The following is a 13,099-nucleotide window of genomic DNA, read 5'->3' as shown; positions in this document are numbered from 1 at the left end:
GGGAGGTGAGCATGGGAGGAATGGAGCAATCTGGCCTGCAGCAAAAAGAATCTCAGAGTTGTATGTGATTATCATGTATGTATTCTGACAATAAATCTGAACTTTGAAATTTGAGCATGCAGATTGTACCTCCACAGACTGGATCTATCTTAGTGAGTTTATGGGTCCTTGACTAATTCTCACTCTTTATGAAAACATTTACAATGAAAGCTCATGTTTAATGTGCCACTTCACAGAATCTACATAAAGATAAACACAAGGCATGAGTTAGTGAATTAAGGTTTATTATTTGTCTTATGAATAGAATCTTTCCTGACTCTAATGTTTTATCATACTGATATTTTATCTGTGAACCCAACTATTTTTGCCGAGTTGCAATATCTATCTGATTTATTTATTTTTAATTGATATTTTTTTTACAATTTAGAAACACAGCATGTAATTAACCAATTAACTTACAAACCCCTGAATGTCTTTGGAATGTGGGAGGAAACTGGAGCACCCAGAGGAAACCCACACAGTCACGGGGAGAACATACAAGCTTCTTACGAACAGTGACAATTTGAAACTGAGTCACTGGCGCTGTAATACCATTGTGCTAATTGCTATGCTAATCTTGATGTCTCGTATACTCAGAATCCTATGTGGGCATTTCTAAAGAGGTTAAAGAGTTTTAATCACCCAGTGTCTATTTGTCACAGTTCTCTGTTGTTTATATGATTGGTGTGAGTTATGCCCACCAGCATAATTTTCTTGTGTCAGGATGATACATCGGAATCTGGGCAATCATCTGCTGCTGCCACCCCGAGTACTACAGGAACTAAATCTAACACCCCACCATCATCCGTACCATCAGCTGCTGTCACTCCACTAAATGAAGTAGTTAATCCAATCTACAACGGGGATACCAAAGTCAAGAACCAACGAAAGCGGGCGAAAGGTAATAGCAGAAACATGGAGGTCCAGGTCACCCAGGAGATGAGGAACGTCAGCATAGGTGAGAGGTTGCTCCTGTTCCCTGATTTTTCCGTGCTCATTGAGTTGAGGATTGCCACTGCTGAGCACAGGAATGTTTGCCAGCGTGCAACACAATTGTAGTACCAGGACTGCAAGTGAAGGGTGGGTTGGATTGGTGACAGAACCACCTAGCCTCACTCAAGTTACTATGTCAGATACCATGTGGTATTAGTCCCTGAAATCTATTGGAAATCTATTGTTAAGTTTATTGCCAATGTTCACTCATGCACACGTACATTTCTATTGTACTCTATAAAAATGCAAGGATTATTACTGTATTAGATCACTATTCTACGATGCTTATAACTCGTTACAAAACTGAGTGATAACATCTCATCGACTGAAGAAGTGTTCAGGATACTACCATCCTGCTTTTGCCTATATCCTTTGCCCAAGGGTATTTCTGACGTAAAATATTGTGAAACATTTTTTTTCAATAGTTGAGTATCCCTGTACCCTCAACTATAAAACACTAATGCATAATAGGGTTTAATCTAGAAAAAAAAAAATCAGATGTTATTAAGGAGTAAATACTCAATGAGGTGAAGATAGGATTTGGAGAGAGTGCAAAATAAACCATTGTGGATCCGATGTGTTTGTAGGGCACTATCTTAACAAAGCAAATAGCCCTAATTAAAATATGTGGCTTAAATGCCAGGCATCAAAATGTCATATTAAGTGCCATTTATCAATGCTTTTCATCTTTTAATTTTCTGCATTGTAACTCACTGTGTGCTATGCCACTTCTTTCATTATACCATCCTGATGCAGCGTTCCTGCCACATCAGTAAGTAATTCTTCAATCTAATACTCTCTGATTTCCACATGAACACTTAGTTGAGGATTTTTTTTACACAGAACATCAGTGATTAGTGGTTCTGAACATTTTTGTTCTAAAACTAATTATATTTTGGATACCATTTACAGGCATGGGAAGTAGTGACGAATGGTCTGATGTTCAAGAGATTATCGATTCAACGCCAGAACTTGATATGTGTCAAGATCCTCGCTTTGAGGGACGTGGAGGCAACAGGTAGTTTTTTTGGATTCAACGTGTTAATGGGAAGTGTGTGCTGATCCTCTCAGGACAATGGGCCCAGGTTCTTCACACTCCCCCAAAGGAAACTGCTTTTTCTAGGGTGCTGTAGTCAGGAAAAGAGTCATTTGGAGTTGACCTTTGATACAATTATTTTGCTACAAATTTGTGGGTCCTCAAAAGGATGGAACAAGTCCAGCATAGCAATGGTAATGTGGAGGTAAAGGCCTGCAAATGAGCTCTTGGCCTGGTTCCTCAGGGAAATTGAATTGTTCAAGTGTATTATTATATAAGTTCAACTGGACGAAACAGATTTCGTCGGTTCTCGGTGTAAACACGTACTGTATATAGACAATTTTTCTTAGTGCATTATATTCAGCAGTATTTCTTATTGTAGTTAGATAAAATATCATCACATGGAGTGATTATTAAGGCTTGATGCTTCATCCTAGACCAGTATCACTTGAGCTGGTATAGGGTTCTCTAATACTCTATCAGTAATGTTACCCTTGTCTTCATCTTATTATTCAGGTCTGCTTTGTACATTTCTATTGTCCCTTTTTTTCCCCCCATTGTCTAACCGCTGGGAGTGGTGGGAGAAAGAGAAAACATGCTACCTCATCTCAAATTGCACAGAGTTTGGGGGTGTGGAAGAAGTCGATGACCATCTCAGCCTGACCTTGTCATTATTTCTCATTTGGAAATTATAATAGTAATTTAGAAATCTTGTCTGCAAAGATATTGTATTGTCAATGATAACAGGCAGACCATGTAGCTTAGAAGAGTGAGCTGCAGTGAGTTGCTCTGATCAGAATACTTTGATGACTGTGTTGACTGCTGTGGAAGGTTCATTCATGTTCTAACATCATTGTAAATTGACAGCCCCACACAGGGAATTGTAAATAAGGCATTTGGGATAAACACGGATTCGCTGTACCATGAACTTTCCACTGCGGGATCAGAGGTCATCGGAGATGTGGATGAGGGGGCTGATCTCCTTGGTAAGTCAAATGTATGCAATTGGATGGACTTAGATTTGTAAATTGTAATTGACAACCAAAACTAAATAATCCAGTTGAAAGTTCCTGAAACCCAATGAAGATATAAAACACCAATAAAATCTATTCTTGTCTGTCACATTGGAATCTTTTTCTTTTGTAACATAAACATTTTTTTCAGGCTGTGTAAAATAGAATAATTTCAAATTTCTAAAAAATGACAAGAATATTTTTTTAATGTGCTTTCCTCATTTTTAAGAATTTTTAGTCAAGATTACAGATTGCAAGAAGGCAAAGATTCTTGCTCAATATCACAAGGTCAACATGGACAATCTCTGAGAATTCACAATTTTCTTGTTTTCATTCTGAGGAATTACCTTACCTCCAGTTATGGTATGACGTAACGGTGTTCAGAGTATCCTCATGGAAGTCCTGTCGCACCTATTGGTAGTAATTTTCTATTTCAATGTGCTTAGTTTAGTCACTGAATCTTCTTTCAAATTTTAGATCATAGAATACTATAGCATAGAAAACAGGCCATTTGGCCCTTCTAGTCTGTGCCGAAACATTATTCCGTTAGTCCCACTGACCTGCACCCACTCCATAACCCTCCAGACGTCTCACATCCAAGTATCTATCTAATTTATTCTTGAAACTTAAGAGTGAGCCTGCATTTACCACATCAAATGGCAGCTTGTTCCACACTCCCACCACTCTCTGAATGAAGTTCCCTCTGATATTCCCCTAAATCTTTCCCCTTTCACTCTAAAGCCATGTCCTCTTGTATTTATCTCTCCTAATCTAAGAGCCTACTTGTATTTACTCTGTCTATACCTCTCATAATTTTGTAGACCCTCCCGCCCCCCCCCCCCCCCCCCCCCACCACCATATCCCCTAATTTTTCTACCCTCCAAGGAATAAAATCCTAACCTGTTCAATCTTTCCCTGTAACTCAACTCCTGAAGACTCGGCAACATCCTAGTAAATCTTCTCTGCACTCTTTCAATCGTACTGATATCCTTCCTGTAGTTTGGCACACAATTCTCCAAATTTGGCCTCACCAATGTCTTATGCAACTTCACCATAACATCTCAACTCCTGTACTCAATACTTTGATATTTATTGTCAGTGTACATCCATGAATCACATAAAATCTTGATATTCTTTTTTCTGTGGGTGAGGCAGAATTAACATTTATTGGTAGTATAAAAAAACCTGTACACAATATACACGTGTAAACAAATAAAAAAATGTAAACAGATAACGAATGAAAACAAGCTGGGCAATACACCGAGAGAATTAAAAAAAAATCAAGAAAGTGCACAGGTAAGAATCCTTAAAAAAAAGGTCCCTGATTGAGTTTGTTGTTGAGGAGTCTGATGGTGGAGGGGCACCAGGTGTTCCTGAACCTGGTGGTGCAAGTCTTGTGGCGCCTAGACCTCTTTTCTGATGACAGCAGCGAGAACAGAGCGTGTGCTGGGTGGTGTGAATCCTTGATGATTGCTGCTGCTCCATCAGCAGTATCCCTGTTTTAATTTTGCAGTCCTTGATCAGGGCAGCAAGGATTATTTAAGAAGTACAAAGCTTATGTTATCTTGATTGAATGTCAAAAAATGTTGTTATTGTTTTTGAAATGTGTTAATTAATGACATAATGAAGTGATTGCCGGTTTCAGGTATGGCTTTCTTTGTCTTAACTACGATATTTGAATACTTGGCAATCTGTTCAATTTTTAATATGTGTGATTACATATATTGTAAATTGTTAATGTGTATAGCTATAGGATTTAAAATAATTTATTTTGTCTATTCATTTACAACTGCAGCATTCACCACACATTTCATTCTGACAGTGAAGAAGCAGGAACTGTTATCCCCAAGACCATGTTAATGGCATTCAACAATTACCAAAACAAAAACATCAAAAAATGTTTTATGCATGATTCCATGATTCCCTCTTTAATTGCATATTAGACAGAATTCTCAATGTAGGGTATCTGAATTATCCATTAGGATATTTCACTGTTTCATTCAACAGATCTCTCTGATATCAAAGAATGCTTCTTAATTCATTGCAATCTTGAAACAAAATTAAGATCTTATTCTTTTGATTTGTTTCAGTTATTTTGTTTGCTAATTGGTTAATGTATTTTAAGGAGAATTTTTACTTGACAAGGGGACGCTTCAGGCTCCAGCCTAAAATCTTGCTTGTTGCAAATTCATATCACATGGAAGGCCTTCAAAGATTCCATTATTTGAGCATTGATTGGACTGTTAAAATTGAAGATGATTGTTTTATTTTCAACTAGTGCACCACCCTTCATGTCGGTGAAATGCTTCAGTTGTGGAATTGAATATTCTGATGAAGGTTGATATGCAATGGTTTTGGCGCAACAGGAAGGACTTCTGTGGCAATCTGAAGGTCGAATGACTTGCAGTCATTCGGGACTTTCAGTTTTTGATGTTGATTAGACTTGGAGGGACCACTTCAACAATTGTCAAGGACTGGTACATTTTAAACAAATTAACAAAGGTTTATTTTGAATTTAAATTGAAAGCTAATTGGAATTTAGGCTGTGGGTGAAAATTAAATTCGAAGGCATATTATTCAGCATTCTGGTTAGAATTTGATGTATTGGATTCTATTCTTGTCATTGTTTCATTCAATAGATTACGCTGATAGCAATTTCTTGTAGACATTGGGATGGGAGGAGAGGAAAAATTCACCAGAATGATACTGGGGTTAGGAGAATTAAGTTACACAAACAGACTAGTTGCATAGTTGTACATTCCTGATTACAGACAATTAAAGAGAGATCAATTTCCGGTCCTCTAGATGATCAAATAAGTTAATAGCATAGATGGGCTAATTTTTTCATGAACAAGGAGGGGGAATCAAAATAGGGAAACATAACCTTTGATAGGGAAGTAAAAAATATAGCAGACTTTGTCTCAAGGAAGCAGGGTATCATGGAAGGTAATTAGAAGATTAACTGGTGTTCTGAGACAGGTGTGTGAATCCCACTGCAGCAGTTTGAGGGTGGTTGAATTCACTTAATGAAGTTGGGAATTAGGAGTTTTTTTATTAGTACTGTTAACAATGAAATTATAGGATTGTTTATGTTCAACAATGTCTATTGGAGAAGGAAACCTTTATTGCCCAATCTGGTTTTTATGAGGCTTCAGGTTCATTAATATGGTTGACTCTTTTGACTGCTTTCTTAGTTCTGATTGATGCCAGCATCTCATGACTAAATAAATAAAAATAATAAAATGAATGAAGGAGATCTAGAAGCAGTTAAGGCAAGTGGTAAATTTCAAGTCCATAATTAATAGTTTTTTTTTAAGGCAAATTTATTAAGGAAAAGATGTTTTATTGCGGAACAAGCTGAAGGGGCAGAATATGCTCACCTCTTTTCCACAAGTTTTAAATTCTAGTCATGATTTAAATGAAATATTGACCTAAAGCCTTTGCATAATCTTCTTGGTAAAAATAGGTGTTTTTATCAAATGTTGAGATCTGGAATCCTGTTTTCTTCCTCAGGATGTCCTTGGAGAGCTCTTAAAAGAATGTGCCAATTGATTTTTTTAAATCTGTAAACCAAATGAATAATGTTATATTGCTTGCCAGCTGTAAATGATATTGCCAAGTTTTAACATTAGATTTGTTTGCCTATCCAGATAAATCTTGTCAGTAAAATGTGTTAATGATAGAGATCATTGTTTTTCAAGCAGACACATCACAACTAAAGTCACACAAAATGCTGAATGTAGTGGTAGACATTTGGTGTCGAGGCAGCTTATGGTAGAACCCTGTCTTTTTTAAAAGTTAAACCATTGACCTGATGTATGTCACAATTGCACAAATCCTGAAATATGAAGTTACCTCAAAAATTAAGAAATTGGAATGACCTTGTTTTATGAATGTATTAACTTTATATGCTTTAAGAAGTATTAAAACTCAATCTGTCTGTTCTGCACAGTCTGTTATTTACTGGTGTTTACAACAGCAGTGTTACTTATGCTCCAATAGGAAATGTGTCATTCCTACTGTCAACAAAATCTTTCCATGGCAGCCTGAAGTTAACGAAGACATGGGAGAACTGGGGATGCAGAGGGTTGGAGCTCATTGGGTAAGGTCCTGGGAGGTTCAATAGCATATCGACACTCCACTTGGCTTAGGAGAGAGTAGGTTGGTAAGTGGTGAATGAGGCAAGCAGTTATCATCAGATGAATTAGGGATGAACTGGAAGATGACTCAGGATAAGCAGTGAACTCTGCACTGTAGATATAGACAGAGTCTAATAATAAAATCTGGAGGAAAGAGTGTTTTATTATAAACAGGAACAGTGTTCCGTGGCTTAAAGTATACATCTTTCAGCTTGACCCACCTCTTGTTGAACTGTGTGCCTGTAGTACGACTTGGCCTTTTGATCCATTTTCTGAACTTGCGAACATTGATGATGTCATTACCTGTACGATGCAGTGGGAAGGTGATGGGCATAAAGCGCCCAGTTCAATTTTCCATTGTGTGTGGGATTTCACTCAGAAATATGTACAAATACTGTAAAACATGCCCAAAATCGCACGCTGTGTGTTATTCCTAGGCACCAGATTAATTTTCAGAGCTCCAATTTCTGACCACTGATTCCTGAAATTTATCAGAATGAAGGACAATGAAGGTTTGAGTATACAAACTACCCTCTGAGTCACACTGTCTGTACCTATTCTGTGGGGATTTGGCATTCTATTCTCTCAGCTTGGGTAATTATTGATGGAGAATAACAAGAGGACAATACAAGAAAATAGGTCAAATGTGGGCAACATGGCTCCTCAAGCCTGTCTTGCCATTCAATATGATTATGGTTTATCTATGCTGGTTTCAACTCATCTGATTAACTCTTCAAATATAAGTTGAGAATTGAAATTCACCAAAGAGACATTTGATAGTGAGATCAAGGAGGAATACATTAGGCCATGTCAAATTGCCATTGGAGGAGGGGGCGGTGCTGGGTCTTCAAAACAACGTTAAGGTCGATAAGTTGCCAGGGCCTGATGGGATCTATCCCAGCTTTATTGAAAGAGGCAAGGGGAAAGATTACTGGGGCCATGACAGTGATCTCTGTATCCATTCTCTTTAACCACAGTTGAGGTCCCAGAGGATTGGAGAATCGCCAGTGTTGTTCCTTTATTTTTTTTTTTCTTTGGCTTGGCTTCGCGGACGAAGATTTATGGAGGGGGTAAAAAAGTCCACGTCAGCTGCAGGCTCGTTTGTGGCTGACCAGTCCGATGCGGGACAGGCAGACACGATTGCAGCGGTTGCAAGGGAAAATTGGTTGGTTGGGGTTGGGTGTTGGGTTTTTCCTCCTTTGCCTTTTGTCAGTGAGGTGGGCTCTGCGGTCTTCTTCAAAGGAGGCTGCTGCCCGCCAAACTGTGAGGCGCCAAGATGCACGGTTTGAGGCGTTATCAGCCCACTGGCGGTGGTCAATGTGGCAGGCACCAAGAGATTTCTTTAGGCAGTCCTTGTACCTTTTCTTTGGTGCACCTCTGTCACGGTGGCCAGTGGAGAGCTCGCCATATAATACGATCTTGGGAAGGCGATGGTCCTCCATTCTGGAGACGTGACCCATCCAGCGCAGCTGGATCTTCAGCAGCGTGGACTCGATGCTGTCGACCTCTGCCATCTCGAGTACCTCGACGTTAGGGGTGTGAGCGCTCCAATGGATGTTGAGGATGGAGCGGAGACAACGCTGGTGGAAGCGTTCTAGGAGCCGTAGGTGGTGCCGGTAGAGGACCCATGATTCGGAGCCGAACAGGAGTGTGGGTATGACAACGGCTCTGTATACGCTTATCTTTGTGAGGTATTTCAGTTGGTTGTTTTTCCAGACTCTTTTGTGTAGTCTTCCAAAGGCGCTATTTGCCTTGGCGAGTCTGTTGTCTATCTCATTGTCGATCCTTGCATCTGATGAAATGGTGCAGCCGAGATAGGTAAACTGGTTGACCGTTTTGAGTTTTGTGTGCCCGATGGAGATGTGGGGGGGCTGGTAGTCATGGTGGGGAGCTGGCTGATGGAGGACCTCAGTTTTCTTCAGGCTGACTTCCAGGCCAAACATTTTGGCAGTTTCCGCAAAGCAGGATGTCAAGCGCTGAAGAGCTGGCTCTGAATGGGCAACTAAAGCGGCATCATCTGCAAAGAGTAGTTCACGGACAAGTTTCTCTTGTGTCTTGGTGTGAGCTTGCAGGCGCCTCAGATTGAAGAGACTGCCATCCGTGCGGTACCGGATGTAAACAGCGTCTTCATTGTTGGGGTCTTTCATGGCTTGGTTCAGCATCATGCTGAAGAAGATTCCTTCGACACCGTGAGCAGGAAAGGGCTTTGGCAAATACTAGAGCGCATCGGATGTCCCCCAAAGTTCCTCAACATGATTATCCAACTGCACGAAAACCAACAAGGTCGCGTCAGATACAGCAATAAGCTCTCTGAACCCTTCTCCATTAACAATGGCGTGAAGCAAGGCTGTGTTCTCGCACCAACCCTCTGTTCCTTTATACAAGAACTGTAATAGGGACAAACCAGAAAATTATAGGGCAGTGGTTGAGAAATTATTGAAATGTCTTTAGGAGAGGATTTCCAAGCAGCTGAAAAAGGATGGATTTGTTGGGAACAGTTAGCCTGACTTTGTGTGTGGGAGGTCATCTCATAAAACTGGAGTTTGAAAGACAAGGTGACCAAGACCATTGAGGGTAAGGCAGAGGGTGTTGTCTACATCCAACGACGTTCCTCGGTAGGCTGGTGCAGATCAAGGCGTGTGGGATTCGTGGAAACTTGGTAAGGTGGAGACTTTGTGGTGGAATCTCTTGTTTGTGAAATATGAAAATGTTGTGGGCTGGTAAGTAAGTTCGCAGATAACACAACAATCGACAGAATTGTGTGAACTTGTCAAAGGTCAGTTGGAAATAGGGGCAGAGAAATAACAGATATAACTTAATGTGGACAAATGTGAGGCATTGCACTCAGGGAGGTCAAATGTAAGAGGAATGAAAACAGTAAGTGGCAGAAACCTGAGAAGCATCGACAAAGAGTGGTATCTTGCGATGCAAGATTCCTGAAATATAGTCTGAAATCCAGCTTAACGTGCCTCCAGTTGCAACTCGAAGCAAGGCCGCAAAGAACATCAGTAAACATGTTTATTATTACTGTGATCGCCAGCCCTCATTCCATAGTCTTGTAGTATTGCTTGTGGAACACAACTTTGATGCAGGGTAAATCATACACACACTTGCTTGGAGGCCGTTTCTGTTGAAGTCATGCCCATCAGGAAATGAAAATCAAGGAAACTGCAGATGGTGGAAGTCTGAAATGATTCCGAAATGTTGGAAGCACACAGATCATGGAGTAATTTTGGGAAACTAAATGTATTAACGTGTTAGGTTGGAGATTATTATTTCTCTTTCCACAAATAGTGGCTACTGAGTGTTTATAGCTTTTTCTGTTTTCATTCATGTCCTTTGGCAATTTGACGTGTGCACTTCCTGGTGCAGTTCACCCTGGCGCTGGTTTTATTTCTTCTTCCTGTTTTGAATAGGTGCCGACTTCATCAATGGGTTTTAATTACACATCGGAAAATGGATCAGAAACTCGTGGCACACCAACTTTGTCAATAAGTTGCAGTGAAACGAGGAGAACATCATTCTGAGAGTAGCGACTTGGGACATGTTTTTTTTAATGTTAAGAAAAGCCTTCCCTTAAAATATTCACTTGGGTGCTGACATTCCTCCACAAAGATTGGCCCTTTTGTAAACTTGAAGGCTGTTTGCTGATCTCTCTGTCAGTGGATTAATACTGCTGTAGATTGCAGGGACTTGGAATTATTTGTGATCAAGAAATACCACTGGGCACATTTTATAGTTGGAGGTGGGGTTCTCCCAGGGCCTCAGGAGATCCGTGCACGATTACCCTCACTCCTGCTTCCCCAACCCTGCCCACCCAACTAAATAATTCAAATCTGGAAGAAAGGTGCTAAACTTCTGTATTAGGGGATGATGATTCAGCAGTTGCCTCTTTCGCAGCCATCTCGAAAACACAGGCTGATATCTAACAGTTTTAAAGGAGAGCAAAGTAGAATTCTTAAACCAAAGATCTCCCAATTTATTTGTTCACTTTGTGACTGAATTTAACCTAAGTGCCATACACCATATCCATTATGTGCACCAAAAATATATTTATAGGCAATTTCTAAGGAGTTGTATCTTGATTATGTTGAATCATTTTTGCATTGACAACTGCACAACCATTGCTACATTTTTGCAGTCCACTCAGATGCACAAGAACACTGGAATGTTTGGTAGACCTACTCCACGAAGGAGATGTGTCTTAAAGCATTTAACTCGTTCTGCTTTGTCGAGGATGCTGCGCTGAACGCAGTTCTTTCATGGGGAAAGTGATATTTGGTACAAACTGCAAAACATTTATGGCCTCCCTCACCAATGGATTAATTCTGCTAAATCATCACTGGCATTTAACCATCTATTTGGATTTTTAATGTGTTTCCGCATCCTCGAGCAGCTAGTGGCCATTGACGCAGTTCTATTGGGATGCTCATCGATATGATGAATTGCCAATCAAAACTGGGAAAATTGCAAATTACAGTAAGTAAAAATAAATACTGGGGTCAGAACATGCAAACGTTTCCTGGAACAGTGGTGCAGCACAGTACATTAGCTATTGTTATTAGCCTGAACCAAAATTCCTCCTGTCAGAATCATTATCTGTAAGACTGGGAATCTTTATCATTTTGGATTTTACATTCTCCAAGATAAATTTTGGAATAATAAATTGGGTGTCTTATCAAAAACCCAATGTCAGTTATTCATACTATCCCCCTCATCTTTTGGAAAGTTCTGGCTTACTTCCCTGCATCATTAGTATTTTCTCCAGGTGAGTTACAATGAGGCCCAGCTGTAGTTTATATATATTGTCATTATTGATGGTGAGATATGAAGCAAATGGTGGATTTCTTCTGCAGCAAGCTGGTATGTGGCATGGCAGGAAAGGCATTGCAGGCCATCTGCTCACAACTGGTCTAGCCTTCAGTATTCCATTCTCACTAATCACTAAAATGCTTGCAGGGTCATTTTTTTTTTGTGGTTTTCTTTTTCCAAACACGAATGATTGATCTTTTGTTTCGCTTTCTTTTTCCTCCTGGTCTGTGTCTGCTTGCGCTGGACATCTCCATAGGAGAGTTTTCAGGTGTGTATCTCCCCTCTAATTGGTGTGCTTGTGTTGGTGCTATACACATTGTGACACTCCCTATTGGTATTCAGTCACTATGGCTTTTGGCATCTGCTTCTGTCCGGTTCACTCAGCCTGGCCTTGAACTGCAGTAACACCTTCTGCTTTTCCCCAGAAAAGTGGCAATGCAGCAAAACTGTTTTTTTCAATTAAAATTCCCCAATGGTGCATAATGTTACCCAAGTTCTCCACCAAACAATTTTTGATTGAAAACAGAATTGTAATTAGAATTGTGGTCAGTAGAAAAATAACAGATCTCTTTTCTTCCTTGTAATCAAACTGCATGTTCTTCAACTGCCTTGCACTATATTCTCAACCAGGTGCGTCTGAAGCTTTTAACACAGTTTAATCTATCGAAATCATAAGCGTATCGCTAATGATGTCCACGGAAAAGAAGTTAACCCAGGCATGCTGAACAAATGAGAATAGTGGAACTGGATTGAATTGTGGGGGTTGGTGGAATAACAGTCCAAAGGAAGATGGAGGATAGAATACTGAAAAATAATAAGAGCGAGACATGGATTAATAATTTAATTTTGCAAGATAAAGCTTTTTGATTTAATTTCTTGACTGTTCAGCTGGTGTTTTGGAATGGATTGGAGGCCAATTGAACATGAATTAAATCCGAAAGTTATAAATTCAAGCATAAATACTGTTTTTCAGAAAAATCTCCCATCACAATAAATTTCCTTCTTAGTGATTCAGTATTTATAGGCAATTTTACTAAACTGCAAGGAAAATATTCTACTTTGCTGCT

The 13,099-nt window shown here is 39.7% G+C and overlaps 1 protein-coding gene across 5 annotated transcripts in view; it reads left to right on the top strand.

The window, feature by feature from the left end:
- The window catches only part of mapk8ip3 (mitogen-activated protein kinase 8 interacting protein 3), a 408,818-nt gene that overhangs the window by 46,697 nt on the left and 349,022 nt on the right, over nt 1-13,099 (top strand). For 4 of the 5 annotated variants that reach the window (XM_069906189.1, XM_069906187.1, XM_069906191.1 and 1 more), the window contains exons 6-8: nt 763-997; nt 1,945-2,050; nt 2,936-3,054. In XM_069906189.1, the coding sequence (XP_069762290.1) occupies nt 763-997; nt 1,945-2,050; nt 2,936-3,054 (460 nt within the window). The remainder of the gene's footprint in view (nt 1-762; nt 998-1,944; nt 2,051-2,935; nt 3,055-13,099) is intronic. The other variant, XM_069906190.1, reaches the window with a different exon arrangement.

This window comes from Narcine bancroftii, chromosome 12 (assembly GCF_036971445.1).
Source record: "Narcine bancroftii isolate sNarBan1 chromosome 12, sNarBan1.hap1, whole genome shotgun sequence".
NCBI classification, from domain to species: domain Eukaryota; kingdom Metazoa; phylum Chordata; class Chondrichthyes; order Torpediniformes; family Narcinidae; genus Narcine; species Narcine bancroftii.
The sequence above is the reverse complement of the archived record's forward strand: the minus strand, read 5'-3'. Positions and strand labels throughout refer to the sequence as shown.